The sequence below is a fragment of the Benincasa hispida genome, chromosome 12 (genome assembly GCF_009727055.1).
Source record: "Benincasa hispida cultivar B227 chromosome 12, ASM972705v1, whole genome shotgun sequence".
Taxonomy (NCBI): Eukaryota; Viridiplantae; Streptophyta; class Magnoliopsida; order Cucurbitales; family Cucurbitaceae; genus Benincasa; species Benincasa hispida.
The window spans coordinates 599,178-624,364 of record NC_052360.1 but is presented as its reverse complement, the minus strand read 5'-3'; the positions used below and the strand labels follow the sequence as shown (position 1 = coordinate 624,364).

General features: G+C 34.6%; 3 protein-coding genes across 4 annotated transcripts; 1 reads left to right on the top strand and 2 right to left on the bottom strand.

Annotated features, from left to right (window-relative positions):
* Nucleotides 1–6,776: 6,776 nt before the first annotated feature.
* LOC120067705 (cell division cycle 20.2, cofactor of APC complex-like) lies at nt 6,777–9,316 on the top strand. The gene is made up of 5 exons (XM_039019248.1): nt 6,777–7,133; nt 7,413–7,685; nt 7,768–8,037; nt 8,144–8,725; nt 8,929–9,316. Exons 1-5 carry the CDS (start codon nt 7,038–7,040, stop codon nt 9,070–9,072), a joined length of 1,365 nt encoding a protein of 454 aa, XP_038875176.1. The 5' UTR covers nt 6,777–7,037; the 3' UTR covers nt 9,073–9,316.
* Nucleotides 9,317–13,061: 3,745 nt separating this feature from the next.
* Nucleotides 13,062–17,480, bottom strand: LOC120067706 (short-chain dehydrogenase TIC 32, chloroplastic-like). The gene is made up of 8 exons (XM_039019249.1): nt 17,327–17,480; nt 16,572–16,803; nt 15,981–16,060; nt 15,705–15,858; nt 15,345–15,423; nt 14,809–14,893; nt 14,483–14,529; nt 13,062–13,320 (listed from the first exon to the last, which is right to left on the bottom strand). The coding sequence occupies exons 1-8, from the start codon at nt 17,430–17,432 to the stop codon at nt 13,144–13,146; spliced, it is 960 nt and encodes a 319-aa protein (XP_038875177.1). The 5' UTR covers nt 17,433–17,480; the 3' UTR covers nt 13,062–13,143.
* Nucleotides 17,481–18,446: 966 nt separating this feature from the next.
* On the bottom strand, nt 18,447–24,013 carry LOC120068431 (short-chain dehydrogenase TIC 32, chloroplastic-like). Of its 2 annotated transcripts, XM_039020196.1 has the most exons (9): nt 23,703–24,013; nt 22,333–22,564; nt 22,078–22,157; nt 21,320–21,473; nt 20,504–20,582; nt 20,080–20,164; nt 19,336–19,383; nt 19,161–19,207; nt 18,447–18,904 (listed from the first exon to the last, which is right to left on the bottom strand). In XM_039020196.1, the coding sequence occupies exons 1-9, from the start codon at nt 23,806–23,808 to the stop codon at nt 18,746–18,748; spliced, it is 990 nt and encodes a 329-aa protein (XP_038876124.1). In that variant the 5' UTR covers nt 23,809–24,013; the 3' UTR covers nt 18,447–18,745. The 2 variants fall into 2 exon arrangements, with proteins under 2 accessions (XP_038876124.1, XP_038876125.1); XM_039020197.1 differs by lacking the exon at nt 19,336–19,383 and having other exon boundaries at nt 23,703–24,009.
* Nucleotides 24,014–25,187: the final 1,174 nt, after the last annotated feature.

Here is a 25,187-nt window from a genome sequence, read left to right as displayed (position 1 = left end):
GCACCTCCAAGTATTTTTTTTTTTTTTTTTTTTGCAGTCAATGTTCGGAAATTTTCTTAGGATAAATATGTGATAGCGTTGATGGTATATATCCAAATCAATATCTGTAGCACCCGAAAAAAGAGATACCTGCATTGATATTTTGTATGTTCATGTTGTTGGCCTTGGCAATTCTGAAGAGCACTACAGGTCTTTTTTTTTTTTTTTTGCTCACTTTTCAGACATAATCTTTGGATAAAATGATAAGTTTTTGAATTTATAGTAACATTCAAATAAAATAGGCCTGCATAATCCAAAAAGGAAAAGAGATTACTGCATATCGACCCTTTTCCGTACATTACAATTGATGTATATTGTCGCTATTTGAATAGCCACCTCCAGTATTTTTCTTGGTCTATTTCGTAACATGTTCTATGAATAAAATGTAAGCTTTTGAATGGTACGTCAAATCAATACCTTGCACAACGAAAAGAAAGGAGATACCGGTGTCGGACCGCTATTCATATGATTTTTCAAGTGGGCATATGTCCTGTATGAATAGCACTCCAGGTTTTTTTTTTTTTTTTTTTTATATTTTCGTCACTTTTCCAACATCTTCTTGGAATACAAATGTGAGCTTTTAAATGATACTACCCAAATAAAATACCTGTAACCCCCAAAAAGGAAAGAATATACCGCATATCGACCCATTTTCGTACTTTTTTAACTAGTGTCATTGTCCCGTTTAGAATAGCAACCTCTAGTTTTTTTTTTTTTTAATCAACTTTTTCCCACATGTTCAAAATGTAATGCTTCCAAATCGATAATGCCCAGATAAAACACCTGTAGAACCCCAAAACAGAAGGTGATATTGCATATTGACCCATTTTCGTACATTTTTAGGTGGTCTCATTATCCCATTCTGAAAAGCACCATCTAGGTTTTTTGTTTTTGCGTTTAACTTTTCTCGATATGTTAAAATGTGAAGCTTTTGAGCCGATAATGTCTAAATAAAATACCTATAGCACCTATAGGTAAATGAGAAAATGTGTAAAAGATACCGCTATCGACTCATTTCGTACGTTTTCAAGTGGTGTCATTGTCCTCTTAATAGCACCCTCCATATGTTTTTTTAATGTAAATTTTCCTAACATGTGCTTGGGGTAAAATTTGAAGCTTTTGAACTGATAATGCCCAAATAAAATACCTACAGCACCTAAAAAGGAAAGGAAATACTGCATATTGACCCATTTTTTGCATGTTTTCAAGTTGTGTCATTGTCCTTTTCTAACTAACATGCTCTAGGTAGCTTTTTTCATCAACTTTTTCAAACAAGTTGTTGGAATAAAATGTGAAGCTTTCGAATGGACAATTCCCAAATAAAATACCTTTAGCACGGGGAAAGCAAAGGAGATATCGCGTATCAATCTATTTTTGTATGTTTTCAAGTCATACCATTGTCCCATTCAGAATAGCACTCTCCAGATTGTTTTTTTTCCCCGTTAACTTTTCCTGACATGTGCTTAGGATAAAATCTAAAGCTTTTGAGGTGATAATGTGTCACACCCCCTCCCAGGCTACCCTCTTAACCTGGAAAGAGATGTGAGGACAATAGATGTTAACCCTCTTATGACACCAACTGTTTATCTAGTACCTATAACCTATTCCTCGCCTTCGCATAACTTGATAAGTAATTATATATATAGACATCTCAAAGTTAAGCCTTAGTGGCAAAGAGAACTCAAACCACTTGCATAACTTGGTTTATCATATAACATGCTTTACATACATATCTACAGTTTGATGATTACATATCAGGGTCTACAAACATAATTACAGACTTGGGTACTACCCTTTTCTAACTAGTATGTACAAGATTACAAGACAATAAAAAACTTGACTTAGACCTCGCAAACTTCTTGGGTTGACAAGGACCTTTTAGAAGTGGTGTGGCAAATTGACAGCTGTAAGCTAAGCAACGAAAACTCGATCACAACCTAGGGAGTGAAAACATTTTAAAACTGTGAGCTGGAAAGCCCAGTGAATGACATTTAAATTTAATACATAAACATACTTTAAACTTAAGAGAAATTATTGTAAATCATGTAATCCTTCAGAGCTTTAGGGTTTTAAACATGTTTGGAAATTTAATAGCTTTGCAATAGAAACATCACATTAAAACATTAGAAACCCCTTAAAACATAGTAAAGCTTATGTAATTCTCATGAAAAAAAACAACAACACATAACTTTGTACTTCTTTCATCTTAGTTCAGGTAAAGCAAGCTCAATATTCTTAGTGTAAACAACTCTCATAAGTGCACGTAGAAATACTCCCAAAAGGCTAATCACCCTAGCACACGGCCCAAATCCTATAGGTGTGCTAAAGCGGGACCCAAAGACCTTTGTATGTTATATAAATAATAAGTTTCCTGGATACCTTCATCTCCTTGAGTATCAGGGTCCCGGATACCTTCACCTCCATGAGTATCGAAAATTAGGGTACATGAAACATTCCTTTACAAATCATGCTTGAATATGAGTTCATTTGGCATTCCATAAATAGCTTAGCATTTTAAATAGATAATCATACGCATAATGCTTTAAGAAACATATTTGGAATGCTTGTCATTATTAAAATCATGCTTAACCTTGTCATGGGAAAACTAGCATTTAAAGTTAATTCAAAAGAAACTCTTGCCTTACCATGGTATCAGAAACTATGTGAAAACTTTGAAGCACATAGCTCATACAAGAGAAATTCATGCTTTAACATACTTTAAAAACATTAAAGCATATGGCTCTCAAACCACATTTGACAAGGGTTAACTTGTCTCAAAAGAAATCATGCATTGAAAGAATTTAAGGAAAACATCTTAAATCATTTGTCACTCACTGATACTGGTTAGCTCCCCAAGGGTTTTATAGGCAACCTCTGTTTGGCCTAAAAAATAAATTAGTAACCTTTGGTTAGTTTTCTAGCTCACCCTTGTACTTATTAGCTTCAACTAAACCTAGCCTTTTTAATATTTTTTTTTTTTTAGAATATGTGATATTATTATACAATAACAAGGGGGATCCCATAGCCCGGAATCAAGGCATCAAAGCAACAAAGCACAAGGAAAGACAAGGCAACAATTCCACAAACAAAGGCAACAAAATAAGACCAGAACATAACCAAAACATAAACACATAAACCCCCAAACCACTAGGGAGAAAGCCAGAGAAAAGAAACCAAAACCCCACAGCTAGATAACAGCAAAACAAAAGGCAACAACAAGTTCAAAAAGAAGAAAAACATCCGTAAACACACTAGATAAGACCAAGAAGATCAACCCGTGAGGAAGCAGCTCGAGCATGAACCGTAGAGACCATAAGGTGAAACAAAGTAGACACCGACCTCGGTCGACCTCCATGCAGCCGCCGGTTACACTTTTGTCAGATGTAATAGATGGAAGCACACCAAAATACACGGAACAACTTACGCACCCTTTTATCCGACCCCACTCAACACAACCAACTTAACTCAACATCCCAACCCGCCACCCGATGTGATGAACTCTGATAATCGCACCTCCAATCTACTCCCTGCATCATAAACCACTGTAGACTCATATGAATCCAAAATCGTATCCCCCGGCAGCCAAGGATCCCACCAAACAAAACAAGACTGTCCATCGCCGATCATCAAACGAACCAGATGTTTGAAACTATCTCTACAACGCAAGATAGCCCTCAAGCACCAAAACCTGCCAACCTCACTCTGAACAGCCTACAAAGACTGCCCACGCAAAACATACATCTCCACCCATGCTACCCATAATGATCCCAATTTAATTAAGAGAAGCCAGAGCAGCTTTATAATATCAACCTGGTTCCAAGAAGCCACATGTTTCACACCCAATCCCCCCTCCCCTTCCCAACAGCGAGCACACCTCATCTCATACCACCCGCGTACCACCCCGACTCATCACACTACCCTTCCAAAAATAACTACATAACAGACGATCAACCTCATGAGTTACACACGTAGGCAACACGAAGATGCTACACCAAAATACCTGAAAGGACTGTAAAACAGACCTAACAAGCTGCAACCTCCTAGTAAAAGAGTTGGACCTCGGTGCCCAGCTTCTAATACCAGCTGTAATCCTCTGAATCAAAGGCGCACAATCCACAGCCCTCAACCGACCAGCCAATAAAGGTAACCCCAGATACCTAAAAGGTAGCGAACCAAGAGAGAATCCCATAAACGTAGCTAGTTCCTCCGCCTCACTTGACTTCACATCCGCAACAAATATGGAACTCTTTCCAATATTTGCAACTAACCCAGACAATCCTGCAAAATCCACCAGGACTTGCCTCACAAACTCCAAAGAATCTCTCTCAGCTGCACATAAAATCATCAAATTGTCTGCAAAAATCAAATGAGATAGGCCCACACGCTTACACCGATCATGGAACCTAAACCACACAGGAGATTTATTCAACAATCGGGACAAGACCTCCATCATCATCACAAATAAAAAATGAGACAATAGATCCTCTTGCTTCAACCCCTTCCTACCAGGAAAAAACCCCTCAAGGGAACCATTAATCATCACAGAGAACGTAAGCGAAGTAACACAAGCCCTCACCCATCTAACAAACTGAAGAGGCGTACCTATAGCCAGTAACACACCAAACGAAAATCTCAATTGATCAAATCGTACACCTTCTGAAGGTCCACCTTCAACACACAACGCAGCTTCCCTCTGCCCTCCTTATAGCCTTCCACAAGCTCCTGACACAATAAAATGTTATCGAAAATCGACCTACCAGGAACAAACGCAGATTGGTTACCACTGATGAAATAAGGCAACCACAACCACAATCTCTCAGCTAAAATCCTCGAGATACACTTATACACAACATTGCAACAAGAAATAGGACGAAACTCCTCCATACATTCAGCTCCCCGCCTCTTTGGGATAAGAGTAATAGCAGTAGAATTAACTTCACCAGGTAGGTAACAGGACTCAAAAAAGTTCAGAACAACATCATAAAAATCATCCCCAACTATACTCCAAGTAGCTTTGTAAAAATCCACCGAAAACCCATCAGGCCCAGGAGCCTTCTCAGACTTCATCAAGAATAAAGCCTTCTAAATCTCATCCCGCCTCACTAGACGACCAAGCACCTCCACCCCTTCCTCGGACCAACTGAACTGCACAATATCCCCGATCCGAGTAGTAAGATCCCTATACCCCACAGGCTGAGACCCCAAACTACCCCGAAATAACTCTATCGCCACCCCCGCCACCCTGTTATGCACTGACTGACGAGTCCCCCTAGCATCCACAACCGTAAATAAACCACTGCAACTACGTCAAGAGAAAACACAACGATGAAAAAATGTCGTGTCCATATCACCTAACTCCAGCCACCTCACCCCGGCCTTCTATCAGAGCGACGCCTCCTAAATCTAGCCACTAACCAGAACACCTTCGCACACACTGACTCATTAGCCTTTTTAATTCATTTTCCTTAACTTTAATTAATCTTCACATTCTTCTTACAGTCCACATTTAAGTATTTTTATAGCTTAAAATCCATAACATTCCTAAAGACTTAACAATTGCTTACCAACTTCAAATTCTAAAAATTAGGCAAATACCAAGCCCACGGCAGCTAGGCACACCACTAGGCCAAATGTGGGTGCTAGGACATGCACAGGTGCTTGGGCATGCACACAGGGCTTCACATGGGTGACAAGGCCAATGGCTCACACATGCGCGCTAGGCGTTGTGGGCGAGCAAACTGGGCGATGAATGTGTGCTGGCTAGGCGATGAACGTGCGCGGGGTGCTAAACGAGTGCGGTTTGGGCATTGAGCATGGGCGAGGCAATTGCAGCCTTTGTCGCCTAGTTGGGTGTTGTTGCCTGCACAGTGGCGTGTTGCGTGCAATGGGTGCGCGCGAGGCAGCTCACCGACAGCCCACTCCTCGTGTACCTTTTTCAACCTTCGGCCAGTTGCTTGCTTCTTCAACACCTAATTTCTAGACCTTACTTTCAGTACTCAAAACACCAATTTCAACCATTTGAGTTCAAATTTTTTTTCCATAAACCTCTTAAATAGTCTTTAAACTTACTTACCTCAAAATTAGAGCTTCTAATTCTCCTAATTAGCCAAAATCCACCCAACTTAATTTTAGAAGGAAAAAGAAACATAAATTAATTGTCTCTTAATAAAAATTTAAATACTTTTTTTTCTAGAAAATAATAAGTTAAGTACATTCCTTGCCTAATACATCAAATGAAATGATTTAAAATAGTACTAAAAAAAGATTTAAAATAGTACTAAAAAAGATTTAAAATACAAAAAAGAATCCACTCAACTTCCAGCATCCTTTATCTGTAGATAAATATAAAATTAATCAAATATGAAATAAAAACAAAATAGCCAACAAAAATTGTCCAGAATAAATTTAGCTAATTTTGAAATAAAATTTTTATTCCTGTTTTTTCCTTTTTCTTTTTTCTTTTTAGTCTGAAGTTAAAAATGGAATGAGGCATAATTTCTCTACATAAATACGCCCACTACAACGGCTCTTTATTATTAGTTGTTATTATTTCTTAAATTTTAAAACGCAGATTCAGCGATCACTTGGTAATATTTTATTATATTGCCAATTATACCCCTTTGATATACAGTGGGTAATAGCGACATGAAAGGGTAACTTCGTCAGAATGTTTCAACGGTCGAAATCTAAAATCGTCTCTTTGGCCTTATTTATAATTCCCAAATGTGCATGGAGCAAAATATCAGAACTTTGTAACTACTTCCAATTCAAAACTCTCTCGCTCTCGAATTTCATCACTGTGCTCTGACTTTCGTTTCGATCTTTTTTTAGTTGTTGTTTGATTGATTTGATATACAATTTCACGAATTTCTTTTATTCAAGTATTTGCAGAGGTTTCTTTGTGCTGCAGCACCGCGACGATCTGTTCGTTCATCTTTTTTTCTTTTTTTTTCCGTTCTTTTTTAGTATTATTGTTTTTTTTTTGGGAAATTAACGTTATGGATGCAGGATCTTTGAGTTCTTCTTCTAAAGCTAATCACTCTCGCTTTCCCCTTCAAGAACAGCAACTCCAGAAAAAGCATTCAAAAGAAAATGTAAGTGTGTCTTGTTTGAATTCACTAATTACATGAAGATGAGTTGTGTTTTATTATATGAAATTTTCCGAATAGATGGGGTTTCCTGTTTCCGTATTGAATTTAAACTAGGGTTTTTTTTAGCCGGATCGATTTTTTTATTCTTTGTTTCGATTACGATTGGGGATGGGTTTAATCTTAATTGATGCTGTTTTCTATATGTATTTATTTTTCTGAATCAAAGAATTTTGTCTGTTTCGATATTAACTCGAATGGGTTAATTCTTTGTTTCGATTGCAGTTGGATAGGTTTATTCCGAATCGATCGGCGATGGATTTCGATTATGCGCATTACATGGTTACTGATGGGAGGAAAGGTAAGGAAAATCCTTCTGTTAGTTCGCCGTCTAAGGAAGCTTATCAGAAGCGGTTGGCTGAGACACTGAACATGAATCGAACTCGAATCCTTGCGTTCAAGAACAAACCTCCTGCACCAGTTGAGATGATACCTAAGGAGTTCTTCTCCTCTGTTTCTCATGATAAACCCGTCAAGGCCCGCCGTCATATCCCTCAGGTGAGTTGCAGTTTAAATGTTTGATAATTTTCCTCAAATCATCAACTGGGTATTTTCTGAAATTTGAATTTTTCTATGGCAGACCTCTGAAAAGACATTGGATGCTCCTGACCTTGTTGATGATTACTACTTAAACTTATTGGATTGGGGCAGCACCAACGTGCTTGCTATAGCTCTTGGGAACACTGTGTATTTGTGGAACGCACAAGATGGTTCTACTTCAGAACTTGTAACGGTTGATGATGAAGTTGGTCCTGTAACAAGTGTGAATTGGGCTCCTGATGGAAGACACATTGCCGTTGGGTTGAACAATTCTGAAGTACAGCTTTGGGATTCGCTCTCGAATAGACAGGTTTCTTTTTTAGCCTTGCTATTTCAAAATTGAGTTTCTTATATACATTTAACAAAATACATAATGATCTGAATCCTGAATTGTTTTGGGTGATGATGTAATGCAGCTAAGAACTTTGAGGGGTGGCCATAGGATGCGAGTGGGCTCACTGGCATGGAACAATCACATTCTCACAACTGGAGGAATGGATGGGAAGATCATTAACAATGATGTGAGAATTAGAGATCACATAGTGGAAACTTATAGAGGCCATGATCAAGAAGTCTGTGGGCTTAAATGGTCATTATCTGGACAACAATTAGCAAGTGGAGGGAATGACAATATCCTCCATATCTGGGACAGATCAACAGCATCTTCGAACTCAGCTACCCAATGGCTTCACAGGCTTGAGGATCATACTTCTGCAGTCAAGGCCCTTGCCTGGTGTCCATTCCAAGGCAACTTGCTAGCATCCGGTGGAGGCAGTGGAGATCGTTCCATTAAGTTTTGGAACACCCACACCGGAGCATGTTTGAATTCTGTTGATACTGGTTCTCAAGTATGTGCTCTACTATGGAATAAAAATGAGAGAGAGCTTCTCAGCTCCCATGGGTTCGCCCAGAACCAGCTCACTCTTTGGAAGTATCCTTCAATGGTGAAGATGGGAGAGCTCACGGGTCATACATCAAGAGTTCTCTTCATGGCTCAGGTACATACATTTAGGTTCTTATCATAACCTTAGTATAAGCATGATAAATGTACTTGTTTTATACTAAATTTCCAAGCTCAGGAGTCAGGTGTGGGTGTGTCTAACAAATTAAGTTTTAATGGACTGATTCTTATAGCTGTGTTGGTGTGTGGTTGGTTGGACTGTTTCTTATAGCTTTGTGTTGGTGTGATGTTTAATTACAGAGTCCAGATGGATGCACTGTGGCTTCAGCAGCAGCAGATGAAACATTGAGATTATGGCATGTTTTTGGGGCTCCTGAAGTAGCTAAACCTGCTCCAAAATCCTATAACACAGAGCCCTTTGCTCATATCAATCGTATTAGGTAAATTGAATAATATACTTTTACTTAAGATAAATCATATACAAGTAGGAAGACCTGAAATTAGGTTGATAAAGAAGAATTAACGTTACACATCTTTGTTGTATTTGATATATTCACGAGAATTTTTTTTTTCTTTTTTTCTTTTTTTTTTGGACAGACATAAAAGAATGTCTTTGTATGTACTTTACAAATAAAGTTTACCGAGAAATATATGTGATGATTAATTTAATTTATGTTGTGTACTTGAATTCTATGTTTATCAGATTGCACCATTAATTCATTTTATTTCCCAAGTATAACATGCGTTGTTGACTTTTGACATATGTAACAAAGTTTGAAAATTTTTATTTGACAAAGGGCATGTAATACTTGCAAACAGAGAGGCTTGAAATTTGTAAGCAGTAAAAAAGAGGTGTGAATGAGTTGAGGAATGAAAAATTTTAAATAAAAAAAATTAAGACAGTCACATGACATTTTTTTATTTGAGAGCTACTTGGACTGCACGAGGCAGTACCCAAGTATTTTCGAAATGAGAGTATATGGATTGATAAGCATTGAAAAGAAGTCCACTAAATTAATTCAAATGAAGTGAACGAAAGATCAAAAGAATGAATACTAGAGAGACTAAATAATATTACATAGAAAGTATGTACAACAAAACAACTCGGTAGGGACAACTCATTTTCAGGTAAGTATTTATGGGTTAGTGGAGCACATTGTAACTACCCGATCTTTTGAGTACTCTCTGATAAGGGTCGTAACTCATAATTACACATTTACGTTCAAAATATTTTGATCATTGATGAAAATAAATTTTATTAAAATAATAAAGACAATTTTTCAAAATAAATAACAAATAAGTAAAACCTTTGTTCGGGCCCATGAAGAAAAAATAACTTAAACAGATAAAATTTTGACCAACATCAAGTTTCAAATCAAAATATTTAAATAGCTTAAAAACGTAAATTGAGCGGAAGCCATTTACATATCCCATATGACACGATCACAGATCCCTCTCGTCTCCTACTGGTCCGTTCCTATCCTTACCTGAAAAACATAAATTAAGAAAGGTTGAGTATAAAAATACACTCAGTAAGTGATCCCATTATCGGGATCAGGTTATGCATCATCCACGAGCAGAGAATGATGGGCACGTGGCTCAAACAACTACATTTGTTTTTTATGATAAAAAGAAACCAAAGGACGTACTATCTTGCCTTAACTTGCATGTCTAGTGGCCTGAGATGGCGCACCGTCAAACATAGAAAAGTAACATGAACGGAACCTGTCGATTCACGCATATCTAGCGGCCCGTAGAAACACCGTCAAACATGGAAAAAATAACATGAACGTGAACTTGTCAATTCACGCATATCTATTAGCCTGTAGGCACACCGTCAAACATGGAAAAATAACATGAACGTGAACCTGTCGATTCACGCATGTCTAGCGGCCCGTAGGCACACCTTCAAACATGGAAAAATAACATGAACGTGAACCTGTCGATTCACGCATGTCTAGTGGCCTGAAGGCACACCGTCAAACATGAAACTAGACCCATCAGTCCTCTGAAATAAAACATGCATCAAGGCGAGATGGTAAACTGCCCTACTGTACCGATTAGAAATTCAAACATGTTCATAATACTCATAACTGTCATGCAACAAGTATATCACAACGACAAAATCATACTTCTAGAGTCCATTACTTAATTTTGTAAATCTAATCTAGGCCGCCTGGCACGAAGGCACCGGTAATAGTACCACTTACCTCAAATTAAGTCAAGGATAGTTATCTTGACAACCAACTCCAACAATTTACTTGAACTAAAATCAACGAAAGGACCGAACGATAGTAAATCCTGCTAGAAAGCACGCCACTGTTCTCCAAACTTCGAATAGTAAATGTTCAAAAACTCGTTTCCCTTGTTGGATAGTGACCAGAAACGCTCCCAAACTTCAATCTAAAAGCGAAACATAAAGGATATCAATCAATTTGGGCCAAAAGCTAATGGGTGGTCAAGAACCTCCAAGAATTCTAAAACTTACCCAAAATATCAATTTCGGTGACAATGAATCAGCGGCAGTGGCAACCATAGATAGGCAGTGGGTGTTGCTATCGGCATAAATTGTTTAGGCTAGCGGTTGATAGTGAGGGTCTTGCATGAGGAGGGTTTGTGAGAGTGAGAGAGAAGGAAAATTTCTAGTTTTACAGATTTTATTCAGCAGAGATTACGAACAAACCAGAGCTTCAAACAACGATCCAACCGTTCAAAATGAAACTCTATATGTCTCGAGCTGACTGATCAAATTTGAGTATGATCCAACGGTTCAAACTCCAGAAATCTACAATTTTGTAGGAGTTGTCGCGAAAAATCAAATTGCTTTCTCCCAATTTTTTGCCCTTTTCACTCTCATTTAATTTCGAAAAAATCTCAATTCTTTTATTTTTTTTTTTCAATTTTAAAAATATAAATAAAATATTTTATCATAATATCTCCAAAATCTCCAAAAATTCTATTAAATTAATAAATCAATTAACTTTTCAAATTATCTTAATTTAGGCTTCAAAAACCAAAATTAAATGTCATAAGATCCATAATTTGATACAAATTAAATCTTTCCAAATATTTAACTCAATTCAAAACCACATGAAATTAATTATCTTCTTAATTATTTTTTTTTTAATTTGTCCCTAAAATCTACAATCAAAGGGAAGCAAAATTCAATATTTTCAAGATAATTAGTTCGAATATCTAATAATTAAATTCAATTTAACCAATAAAAGTTTTTCAATTATTTCAATTTAATCTCAATTTTCTAAAGGAAAGGAAAATTTAAACTAAAAAATTTTAGATAATTAATTTAAATTTTCCTGAAATTCGGATGTTACACCCACCATGATTTGAATTTGGCATTGGTTTTTTTTTCCTCCTATTATAATTTGGACTTATTTTCTAAAAGGTGTAATATGGACTTAATAGTTTTGTTTGTTTATTTATTGATTTAGAGCTCAACAACAAGGGGGAGATATAAGTTAAAATTAATTTAAGTAATTAATTTACCCTTGTCAACTTAAATGATACGTAAATTAGTTACTTAATTTTTTTTTTAGATCAGTATCAACAGACATTTATGTAAATTAAATAATTTATAAAAATTACTTAAATTAATAAATTAAGATCTTTTTCACTTTCTAAATGATCATGTTATTGATTTAGTAACTAATTGATAAGTTACTTTAAATCTTATGGCTATTCCAAGATATTGAAGATATCCGTTAAATCCAAATATCGCTGTCGAACCATCTAATTTACGAATATTATGTATTGACATATATTTTAATCATTGGAGTGGACTAACAATGATAATGACTAAGATAGTACAACATTTTATGTCAGCCGTACAATTTTGAAATGCATGGAAAATTGAAAGATTTTAGATATTTGATCTTTTTTTAGTAACAAAGAAATTTGAAAAGAAAAATACATGAGTGTATCTCAAACTACACTCAATATCATCTAAGTACACAAGCAATGACAAAATATATATATATATATATATTAATTTTCTTTTTCTATTAAAGGGAATGCATAGAGATGGGTTTAGCTTAAACATTGCTCTAATCCCTATATTTTTTCAATCACACAATTCCTCTAAACCATCAAATATTATTATCTCCCCATTTGAGTTGATCTTCTTGATTTTCTAGTTCCTTATTTACTTTTTCCCTTGTTATCAGTATTATGACAACGAGACTACTTTACTTTGGTTTCACCCAAAGCCGACATATCGATGAAAATAATTGTCCTCACTTATATTTCGTGGATCTCCTCCTTTCTTAACCAACGTGGACTTTATGTTCACTCCTCAGTCCTCACCATCAACATATTAGTGGCATACTATGTTTTATCCTGGTAGATAAGTTGGTTCTCTCAAAACACATCATCTTAGTCATCCAAATGTTAAAGAAAACGTGCACATTACACACAGGTTATAATATGAAAATCTTAATAGTAGGAGAAGATTGATTTATAACTTGATTCAAATTCACATATGAATGAGGAGTAAATTATTTAAGCTTTTAAGGAATTTGATATCATCAACTTTTGGGTGAAGTCCCACAGTTTCTTTGCCAATTCACTATCATGGGCTTGTGAGCTTGCTTTGGCTATGTTACTGTCAGCAAAATAATGGCCACTAATCCCTTTGATTTGTGGATGCAATGCAACATAACATGTCGTTGCTGCTCCCTGAAAACAGGACGATAATCACAACTGCTTCTTCACAATAAAATGTACCGATCGAGTTTTCTACTCTTTAAATTTGAATGATAGAATATCCATTACTTTCTAATTGTCTAATTGGAAAGTTCAAATGGATAACATGACTATTTTCATACCAAATGAAGGTGCAACAAGTAGGGAGGATATCAAAAAAGTTTAAAAAAAAATGAATTTGATAATATATCGGTTCAAATTCTATTTTGGTTACTAAACTCCCAAAAATCCTAGTCTTGTTCCTGAATTTTTCATTAAAAAACTATTTTTAATTTTTTAATAAACTATTTAACGAAAAAAGTTAACACAAACATCTTTTTTTTCCATTTATTTATTAATGAAGATGCTTATAAATAGATAACTAATTTAAGTTATAGGTGAAAGGTAAGTTAAGTATTGGGTTTAACTTAAATTTTATGTCAAGTAATTATAAAAAGTTAAGGTTAAACTATCACTTTAGCCTATATACTTCAAGACTTGTTCCATTTTTTATTCTAGTCCATGTACTTTTAAAGTCCAAATTTAGTCCTTATATCATCCATACCGTTTTTATGATCAAATTTTGCAAAAACAATTTGATCTTTATAAATTTTGAAAACATATTAACATTGTGTTTTTCCTTGAATGAGAATTATTATTATTATTATATAAAATTAATTTAAGACAATTTTGAGGTTTGTTAAAAGTACAGGAACTAGATTTACTAAAATTAATTATAAAGACTGAAATATTTTTTATGCACTGTTTAACCAAAATAAACACAGCCTTCAAAAGTGAAGAAACTAAGACGAAATAGTTACAAAAAATTGTAGAATAGAAAGAGATTGAAATCACCAAAACGAATATGGTTTAGTTAGTGATAGTTGACAAGTACATTTTTAAGGTGGGTGACTCAAATCTCCATATTCTATTTCTTATTGAAAGAAAAAAAATGAAACCTAATATAACTACTTAAAAACTTATTAGAAAGGAGGTTAATTTTATAAACCCAAAAATCTTTGCAAAAATAACAAAACCACTGACGGAAACTTAAATTTTGGAATCAAGTTGATTAACATGCAGAAGGAAGAAAGAACAATCAAAAAGGGAAAGGCCTATAAATTTGTGTATATGGCTTCTCTGAACTAGACATTACCTGTTGTACATTCTTCATCACATGTTTACCCAGTACGCCAAGAAAACCTGCACGAAATTCAGAACAAAAACAAAAGAAAGGTATTGTTATTAAGACATGTAATGAAGCGCAACACAACGCTGAAACAGTCGGCAAAAAAGGTAATACTGCAACAAACCACATTGAGAAACAGGCAAAAAGACCTTGGAGATGTGAAAATCATGTTATTAGCACCGATGAGCACATTATTGAAATGCATTAAGACAAGAAAAACAAGCTGAAATGCAGAGCTTTATGAAAACCAGTAGATGACGATACTAAAAAGGGTAAGATAGAAGATTGAATACGGTTAATGAGGCTGTGATAACGAAATAGGTTTGTTGGAATGGCTCCAGGATGTAGTGAATTTGCAGTTATCTTCACCCCTTCTTCCTGTTTTAAAAGGTAAATGATTGCTTAGTAATAGTGTCTGTTTACCCTCTGGAGACAAAAGAAGCAAAAAAATGGTAGAAACAACACCAACGTCTGGTGTCAATGAAAAGTGTTAAACTACTCAATATAAAACCTTAACAATGCTCAACACTTCCATTATCTGTAGACTTGAAATTAAAACAAACCCAACAAGTGGATTATCAATAATAATTCAAGGGCAACAATGTGCAACGAGAATTTCAACCTAAGACATCCAGATCTAATATTATGTTAAACTACTGCTCAACCCAAAATTTTAAACGTTTTGCTACATTCTTTTTCTAGCCGGAAACAAATAATGAAATCTCTAAATGATAATAATGCAATGTTACATTCCAATTGCACCATTTTTTGGTGCCTAAATTTATATAAATCATAATTAAAGAGAGAATTCAACCAACATGTCACGAACCTTCAGCTGTCTTGCAAGTTCGGAAGCATGCAAAATATTAGCAAGCTTTGATTGACCATATGCAGAAAGGCCATTATACCTGTATAGAATGAATCAGTAGAGAATATATGGTTCAAATTCGTTATGGTATTCACCACAATCATAGCATAGCAATGATATTATGCAGGAATTTAATTTTAAATTTCTTCAGTTTGAGGTTGTAAGCCAAGAAATAACAAGGAAATAATCTTCATATTTAATGTTGCGGGCGTCCCTCTGACTCCTCACAAACCTCTAATGAGAACAGATATGTTCTGAAGGACCCGTGCATTAGCTTATGTTGGGAATAAGAATTATATCAATGGGTGATAGAAAGAAGACCTTGATTGATCATTGATTTTTTCAAATTGGATGCCTTCACGATACGAAAATTGGTGCCGTCGTGACGAGACATTGACAATCCTTCCTTCTTTGTCACTTTCTTTTGCTGTCTTTTTCAATGTCTCTAACAATAGATTTGTCAAAAGAAAATGTCCTGCAGAGAGAACTATCAAGTATCAGAGCACCATAGGACAAGAATGACTAGACAGACGATTTCCTATCATACACTACAAAAGAGAGCAACAATCAGTCCTTCTCTATTGATGATGTACTTGCCCACATGGTTTGTTGCAAACTGCAATTCTATCTTGTCCTTCGAGAGCAAGAAGGGGGAAGCCATGACTCCTGCATTATTACTGAAGGAAGAAAAGATAACTACTAAATAGTGTAAGTGTTCCATTTTCTCCTCTTTTTGCTAATAGCTTATACATATGTGCACATATAGCACTTAGGACAACTTGAATTAGAGACCACAGATACAGAAATGGTGGGTTCTTGGTTACTTCTTGAATAGTGAGGCAATCTATACAATGGAGTTCCCTCTTTCATTTTATCAATGTTAGGTCGTACTCATACAAACTATCCTAGCTTATTGTATCTTTTGTTCCATTGCTTCTAGAACAATCACAAACACCTTTTTGGATTATGGATATACTAGAAATGAGAAAATTAGAGATGCCGTCTACATCATGTGTAATATTTGGAAAATAAAGAGATTTCTTGCATCACTAATATTATTAATGTAGTTTCATAGTGTCGTTTAATCTGAGTGCTACATGAAGACCATTAGCTAGATGAAGGAATGAGAAGATCCATATATTCAGATCGCAGATGTAACACATAAAGTCATACAGTTTGCCAACTTACACGAGAATGCTCAGTGGAAGACCTGAGGACTTGAAATTTGATGCAAAATTCTGAACAGATGCCATTGAACTCAGATCCAACTCCATGGTATCAACTTTGGCAGATGGGTTTTCCTTGACAATGGCTTCTTGGACCTCCCTACCAGTTGCTAGATTCCTAACCGCCATTACTACATGTACTCCACGCAACGCAAGAACACGAGCAGTTTCAGTGCCAATGCCACTTGATGCACCTGTGTTAATGCAAAAGACATTATCAAGAGAAAATTCAAGCTCCTTAAAAGGTGAAACTTAATTTTCATCAAACACGAAAGGCAACTCCAAAAGAGGAAATTAATCAAAACCCTCAGCATTATGCTCATTGTCTACCCATTAATTTACTTCTTGATGATGAGTGTGTAATTTGGCCAATCAACAAAGCAAAACATTGTACAATACGAGCATGTTTTTCTTTTTTCAATCAATTATACATTCAAACAGAGTCAGCCATTGAAAGCAACGAAACCCATTAACCCGTAAACAAGCTCTAAGCTAAACGATGGCCTTAATATCTGAAAGCTGCAGGAAAAATCATCAGAGGAAGACAAAATAGAGGGCAACAGCCATGTATTATCTCCATATTTCTTATTAAGCAACTGGAATAAGTAAAGAAACAAAATTCCCAAGGAATGGGCGATTTGTTCACTCAATTCGACAATAGAGAAATAAAGCACTGATTAAACCGAATCCATGTTAATGTGGAGATTGGAAAAAGACCTGTAACAATGGCTGTTAGACCCGTCCCATCGATTCCTTCTGTAACTTCTTCAGCTGTGGAAGAAGCTGAGAACCCAGATGGTCCTTTCTTGCTAAGAAACCACATTCCTCTCTCTCTCCGTATCCAAATCAAAGTGCCATGATCTTATTAGTAGATATATATTAGGGACTAAAATGTGTGTATTAAACTTTAATAATGAGAAGAGTAATTCATGTAACTCCATTAATAACATAACTTTTATTATATTTGTCAGTCGAGCATAACTCAATTAACATATGAACTAATACATAATTTGTGGTTCAAAATCCTCTATCCCAATTATTCTAAAAAATATATTTTTTTTCTATATATTAGAGAGCCAAGCCATAAATAATGTGTCAAAATTCAAGTAATTCTTTTACGGGACTTTGAAGAATCTAGTACATACTTGAATTTGATTGGTAAAATGAGGACAAATTAATTTTAGTTTAGCATCTTTTTTTGCTTGAATGTGTCACATTGTGAGTAACGTATCAAAATTTTAATGACGGGACTCAAATTCTCAAATTGGATACTTTGATATAATATTAGGTCAACTACAAGTTGCCTGCAAAAGATCTAAGTTTTATTTTAAACTTTCAAAATTATTTTTAATAGTCCTGAATTTTTTTTAAGAAATCAATAAATCCCGAAAATCTAAATTTTAAATCTTTATGTACAATAAATTTGTCATATAGAGTGAAGAAAAAGACGCATGAAAAAAAACTTTAAGAGTAATTCTCGACTAGCTACAATTTTATAAGCTACAATCAATAATATGTCAAAACTCTCTTACCCAAGTATAATAACCAATTCAATGTCTCAAACGGCCTCTTAATTTCTATGTCTATTTATAAAAACTTGTGAATTAAAACTTCCACATGCCACGGAATAAAACCTCAAGTAATCAACTCAGGATACACGACCAAGGAAATTCCAACCTTAACAAATACACTCACTTTTAAGAATGTTTTAATAAAGCCTGAACTTTCAGTTTTGCAATCAATAAGTGTTTTAATTTTAAAACGATATAGGATAATCAAACACTACAAAAGAAACTCGTATTCCTAATTAGCAAAATACTTTCAAGAACACAAGAAAAAGCTTTATAGCAACTTCATGCAATACATGAATACATATACAAACACCAATCTGGAAATTGGAAATAACTTGAATTAACAGCTTAAGTTCTGAGGATAGTAGCTCTAAATCCCCTTTCCTTATTTGTAATGCGGTACTCTAAAGACACAAACAATACAACTTTACACAACCTAACTAGATAGAAATACCACAGCACTAATTTACGGAGAAAAGCAGAAAAAAAAAAAGTCAGCCAAAATGAGCCTCAACAATAATAGGCATATACAAATCTCCATGATAAATTAGAATAGGGAATTGGATTATTTTAGTAGATTAGTGGTAAAATCCCAAAGTTTCTTAGCCAAGTCAACATCCTGGCCATGTTGGCTTGCCTTGTGTAGGTTACTATTCAGAAAATATTCACCACTCACTCCCTTTACTTGTGGATGCAATGCCACATAGCAGGTCGTTGCTGCACCCTGCAAATTCAGACTTGTTGAATAGACAAGAAACCCCAAAACGTATCACTTCAATATTGATAAAGCTATGCCAGATAATATCGTCGTGGTTAAATTTTCATTTAATAACAATTTTGCTTTTAGTTTCCATCTAGTCAGGAGTGGGTTGAATGTAATATTGAATATAAGTACATTCGGTCTAAAGTCCTCATTAATGATGATGACATCTCAGTTTTTGTAAACCTCTGTAAAGTAGACGCGACGGAATGAAGCTCACCTGTTGAACGTTTTTAAACATGAGTTTGCCAACAGTGTTTACTATACCTGCAAGAAAAACAAGACGCTGTTCGATTAGAAGCTATTTCCTGACGTAGAAGATAATTATTATACAAGAACAAAGATGTTGGATTAGTAAAATTCTAGGAAGATCATTTCAAGAGTGATATCTACACCAATTCTCAGGCTTAGTCGGAGAATCGGCTGCCAAACTGATTCAACTACTGCATTTGAAAGTCATGTAGAAAGAAATTGTCAAACAAAATCCACGAAAAAGATGGTAAAAAGAAGCAAGAAAATCACAAGAACGCAACAAAAGAATCCATATGAGTTAGAAAAAAACTGAAAAGTTCAGCAGATTTTCATCTATAAAGTAGTAAGAACATCAGCTTCCATCAATCCAATTAAGACCGATAATGATTCTGTCTTTTATTTCTGGTTTTGAAATATTTTACTTGCTTTTTTCCCAATTTCTTTACTATGATATTAAAAAAAAAAAATTAAAAACAACCGTACATTTGATAACAATTTGGTTTTCAGTTTTTAAAAATTAAGCTTAAAAACACTACTATCACCAATTGATTTTTTTCCTTCGTTATCTACTTTTAGAAATAGTTTCAAAATTCAAGCCAAATTTTGAAAACTATGTATATATTCAATTTGGCTACGAACTCTAATATTTTCTTAGAAAAGATGAAAATTGTGGTAAAGAAATGGTGAGAAACAAATATGATTTTTAAAAACCAAATAGTTATCCAACAAAACTATATTTTTTAGTTTCCAAAACCTAACTTGAATTTTGTAGACAATTTTCAAGATTTTCAAGATGTGGATAACAAAACAACGAAACATCATATGGTTAATTTCTAAAAACAAAAATCCAAATTCAAATTGTTATCAAACGAAACCTAAGGCATTACCATTGCCATAATTCAAGTGGCGGAAAAGATTTGTGGCGATTATCCCTGGGTGGAGTGAGTTTGCAGTTATGTTTAAACCTTCTTCCTGTACAAGAAGAAACCATCAATTTTAAATGGTTTGCCACAACCATCCTTTGTAAACAAAAGGAGAAAAATGAATGAAATTTTAAATCGGGAAAAAAATGAACATCTCTATCACACACGCTAGTAAGTACTGGTCCAATTTCATCAGATGTCCTCAAAGCTCGAAGGGACGGCAAGAAGTAATGATAGAATTGACTGAGTTTTGGACAGTGAAGAAAAATTTTAAATTCGGAAGGTACTGATTGAACTCAAATTTATCATCTTGTGTCATTCAAGATTTGTTGTTTCTTGTCTCTCATTTTGGTTTGTTTATTTTCATCAACTAGAGAAGTACTCGTACCTTGAAACGTCTTGTAAGTTCATTGGCATGCAGAACATTAGATAACTTCGACTGGCCATAAGCCTGCATTTTATTATACCTACAATGATAGAATTTGAACAACCGTCAACTTTAACATGAACAAATATAAACATGGGTGCATAAAAACAGTTAAGGGACAAACTAAAGGGGAACACTGTCCTTGTAAGCTCAATGGTCAATTGCTTGGACAATTTATCAGGTAATAGAATATTATTAATTTATCTATATTTTTGTCATTTTCATGTACTTTGCCGAGTAAGAAAAACTGAGTGATATTTATCAAATTACAACTAAATACAAAAGCTTAGAGCTTAAATTGATAGCTAAACATTTGATCTTTTATCAAAATTCTTAATAGACTCTATGTAGGTTTAAATATTAATTTATTAACAAAACCCAACAGATGAAATATTAGTTAAAGGGATAGGGAAGTCCAGACGTCCTCCACTAATACTATGCTAACCTATTAGCTACTACTCAATCTTTAAGCATTGTATATATATATATATACATATCATTCTCAACAATATTTATAGAGGGTAGATTGAATGTGTCAAAATGAGTATAAAGTAACAAACAATGCTTAATACCGAGCAAACAGAAAGAGGGCAGCAATAACCACACTTGTAAGTTTCTAGTCTTCAGGCACGACAATGCAAGGAGTTGAAAGTCAGCTTCCTTTAGGTTAGGAGGTAAACAAAGCACCACCAAGCACTTAGTTCCCAATTCTCAAACAATGCTTCCCAAACCACAAAAGCCATTCCATTATTATTTCTGTATGCTTAAAAAGTTTACCTTGATTCATCGTTAATTCCATCAAATCGGATGCCTTCAGGATATGTGTAACGATGAGCTTCTGAGGAGACATTTACAATTCTTCCTTCTTTCTTACTTTCAGCAGCAGTTTTCTTCATATTTTCCAAAAGTAGATTTGTCAAAAGGAAATGGCCTGCATGGACTCAAAGTATCAAATCAGATCAGAATTAATGATCGGCTGAAACAAAATAAGTTAGGTTCCATATAGTTAGAGTACACCAAGGAACTATCCATCAATTCTATTTTCAGAAAAAAAAAAATGATTTTGTTTGAATGGGGACCTAAGTTGTCATGAACATGAGAGATAAATACGGAGGAAGACAGTAACGAGTCACATTTTACATGAAAACTCACAAAAGAAGAGCTATGGGCAGAGAAGAAGAAACAAATCCACTATAATGAAAGTTGGTATAAAAGTCTCTCCGGGTGGCTGTTAATATGTCAATGCAATAAACAGAAGTGCCTAAAGCAAAGCAAGGCCTACTGCCTAATCTCCCCATGGCCACAACCTCAATTTCTCAGCCTCATGCCAGCTCATAACAAGTTCAGCTCGCCCATATTTAACAGAAGTGAAATCATGTATCATCATGTTGCAAGTAGTTTGTTTTCCATATCCATAAACGAAACTCTTGATGTGTCAATGGTTTCAAGTGTATCCTATACATCTTCTTGCAAGTTCACATAGATAACAATTTTTCGTAATGCAAGAAATGATCTATCATATCATATAAACATACCTACGTGGTTTGTCGCAAACTGCAGCTCTATGTTATCTTTTGAAAGTCCGAAAGGGGTAGCCATTATTCCTGCATTGTTACTTCCACCAAAGAAAGAAAAGAGATGAAAAAAAAAACAATAACTTGTACTACATCTTCAATTAGATAGCTACATATCATGGCAAGTAAATCCACTACTAGCAGGAGAGATAAATAAGTGAATCAATACATATACAAACTAGCGAACATGTTACTGTAATGCTTGTCAATTCTTACATGAGGATGTTCAGTGGAAACCCGGACGACTGGTAATCTGAGGCAAATTTTCTTACAGACGCCGTGGAGCTAAGATCCAACTCCATGGCATCAATTTTTGCAGAGGGGTTCTCCTTGACAATGGTTTCTGTGACATTTCTACCAGCTTCTAAATTCCTAACGCCCATAATGACATGGACTCCACGTAGTGCAAGAACACGTGCTGTTTCAGAGCCAATACCGTTCGATGCTCCTGTAACATCAGCAAGAGTAAAAGGCTAGTAAGTGCAACTAGAAAAGTTTGGTTCCAAAGCAAAAAAAGAATAAAATTCAGGAAACTCCAGCAATGTGGTTTCAGCATTAATCTTGTGCTTAGTAATGAAGACGAAGCTAAGAGATGCTTAATTAAATGGTAAAACTAATCACCAATCATGCTTAGATAAGTCTTCAACCTTTCATTTGCAAACAACTATGCTCACAAGTCATACCACTTAACAACCTTTCAGTTGGAATTTCTTTCCTCAGCCTCTTTCTTACACCGATAGAAATCTGAAGACAAAAGCCATACCGATATTTTCTTTTGTTAAAGCATATTCTTTAAGTCTCCTTAGTTTATCTATCATAATGTTTTGTCTTCAGATTTTTATTTGATTTAGTTTCGTTTTAAAAGGTGTAGTGACTGCCTTTACTATTAAAATTCTCGTCCAGAAACTTAGAGTAAAACAAGCAGAACTACTACCGTCCAAACTCAAAATTCAAACGCGTTCAAAATAAATTATTATAAAAATATATAAAAGTACCAAAACGTTGCTAAGAGGGGAAGCAATTGGAGTAAAAATAAAGGCTAGATTACAAACATAGCTCTCAACTTTGTCCTTTACTTAACAAATACCTCTATTATTTCCTAAGTTGCAATATTATTCTTTAACAATTCATAAAAATTTCAAAACTATCCTCAAGAAATCCATTTTGACTTAGAACAGCGTGGCTGTGGCGGTGATCTAAAACGAAAAGTGAGACTTAAACACTGTCGCACCATTTCAAGGACATCACAGACACATCTGTTCAATTTCCACCAAAAATTCTAATGTTCAAATTCAAATTCAGAGGAACAATAAGATCCCATCTCTCAGTAACAGCGAGTCGAATCACACATCAGATTTTGTCCTAGAAACACTCGAAGAAGAATAATATCTTATGTTACAAGCAGCGAAAGCGCAAACCCCGCAAGTTTTGACACAAAAACATGAGCACAAATTTTTTAAACAAGAATTCCAGACACTCGAATGCATAATTGAAAGATGTACACGAGTAAAGGAAAATTAGGATGAGACCCAGTTCAAAATCCAGATAAAAACACAAAAATGAGAGTGCTTTAAGTAAATTATGACCTGTAACAATGGCGGTAAGACCAGTGCCATCGATTCCGTCTGTAACTTCCTCAGCAGTGGAAGAAGACGAAAACCCAGAGGGTCCTTTTCTTCTAAAAAACCACATTGCTTCGATTACAGAGAGATGAAATTTCAAGACGCAATCGGGAGTTATCCGAATCTGCAAATCCGCCTGAAACTTTAAGCTTCTAATGACCAACCACCGGCGGGCAAATCATTGCGTTGATAAGAACCATGCATTCTGCCACCTCTTACCACACTCGACACCTGTGCCCAAATTCACGTTGAATTGTAACGAACTAGCAAGAAATATCAATTTGAGGCTCCTTTAACAAGCAATAATTTCCCAATTTAACGTTAGAATTACCAACAAAAACACCATTATTATGGAAATTAAAGAAACCAATACTTGACTAGTTTCATTTACGTGTGAGGGTTTTAAGTTTTTCTTTTTTTTAAATTATAAAAACTACCATAACAATTACAATTATACCCTTAAACTTTTAATTTTGAAAATTGATCCTTTAAACTTATATATGTATTAAAAGTAGACACTCACGATTTAAACCCTGTTGACATTTTTCTATACTTGAATATAGGTTTAAATTCTATTTTGGTACTTCTACTTTTGGCTTTTGTTTATTTTTGTCTCTGTACTTTTAAAATATTTATTCTGGTTTCTATACTTTCAACTTTGGTTCATTTTGATTCTTAAACTTTCAAAATATTCATTTTCATCCTTGAACTTTCGGGAAGTGACTATTTTAACTTCTTAAAAATGAAGTAAAAATGAAAATGATGAGACCAAAATGATCTGTCTAAGGACGAAAAATAAATACTTTAAAAGTACTGAGACTAAAATAAACCAAAAATAAAAATATAAGGATCAAAATGAATATTTTAAAAATATAGAGATCAAACTGTAATAATATTTAAAATTTTAAAAATGTTTTCAATAATTTTATTATTTAAAATAACTACTCATCTCAATCTTAAATGTCAATTTTAAATAGCCTCTTTTGAAAGTAAATAGATACGTTTAATCTATGACTAAAAGATTCAAAGCATATAATTGTAAGAATTCAAACCAATCATAAAAACATTCAAATAATCTCTCCGTAATTAGGCTTGACATGTCGGTATCTTGATCCGACGCGGGAGCCTTGAGAATTATTTATTTTAATGAGGGTATCACGTCTTATTTTAATTTTTCTCACATTATTTTGTAAATTTTTCTTCTTTGATGTAAACCTTAACACAATTTACTCTTCGCTTGTTGGCCCTTAAATCTTAAATCAATTATTTTTAATTCATTCATTCATTTATTAATATTTGAATGATAATAAACTTGAATCGATTTAATAACAATTTGAATATTTTGAAGTATCTATTGCATAAAACTTGAAATAATTAATACAACACATTTCGAAACATTTAAATCAGAACTCAAACTAATAAGATGTAGTCGAAGCATGCTTAATGAAT

Bases quoted from the DNA above. Each gene is read 5' to 3' on its own strand.
- LOC120067706 (XM_039019249.1), bottom strand. From the start codon at position 17,432: ATGTGGTTTCTTAGCAAGAAAGGACCATCTGGGTTCTCAGCTTCTTCC. The intron at 15,424-15,704 runs GTCTTCTTTCTA...CATTCTATACAG, and splicing joins AAAATCAATGATCAATCAAG to GTATAATGGCCTTTCTGCAT. The intron at 14,894-15,344 runs GTTCGTGACATG...CTTTTAAAACAG, and splicing joins AACTTGCAAGACAGCTGAAG to GAAGAAGGGGTGAAGATAAC.
- LOC120068431 (XM_039020196.1), bottom strand. From the start codon at position 23,808: ATGTGGTTTTTTAGAAGAAAAGGACCCTCTGGGTTTTCGTCTTCTTCC. The intron at 22,565-23,702 runs GTCATAATTTAC...CTGATGTTACAG, and splicing joins TCTTACCGCCATTGTTACAG to GAGCATCGAACGGTATTGGC. The intron at 18,905-19,160 runs GTGAGCTTCATT...CTGAATTTGCAG, and splicing joins TGTTTAAAAACGTTCAACAG to GGTGCAGCAACGACCTGCTA.
- LOC120067705 (XM_039019248.1), top strand. From the start codon at position 7,038: ATGGATGCAGGATCTTTGAGTTCTTCTTCTAAAGCTAATCACTCTCGC. The intron at 7,134-7,412 runs GTAAGTGTGTCT...TTTCGATTGCAG, and splicing joins AAAAGCATTCAAAAGAAAAT to TTGGATAGGTTTATTCCGAA. The intron at 7,686-7,767 runs GTGAGTTGCAGT...TTTCTATGGCAG, and splicing joins CCCGCCGTCATATCCCTCAG to ACCTCTGAAAAGACATTGGA.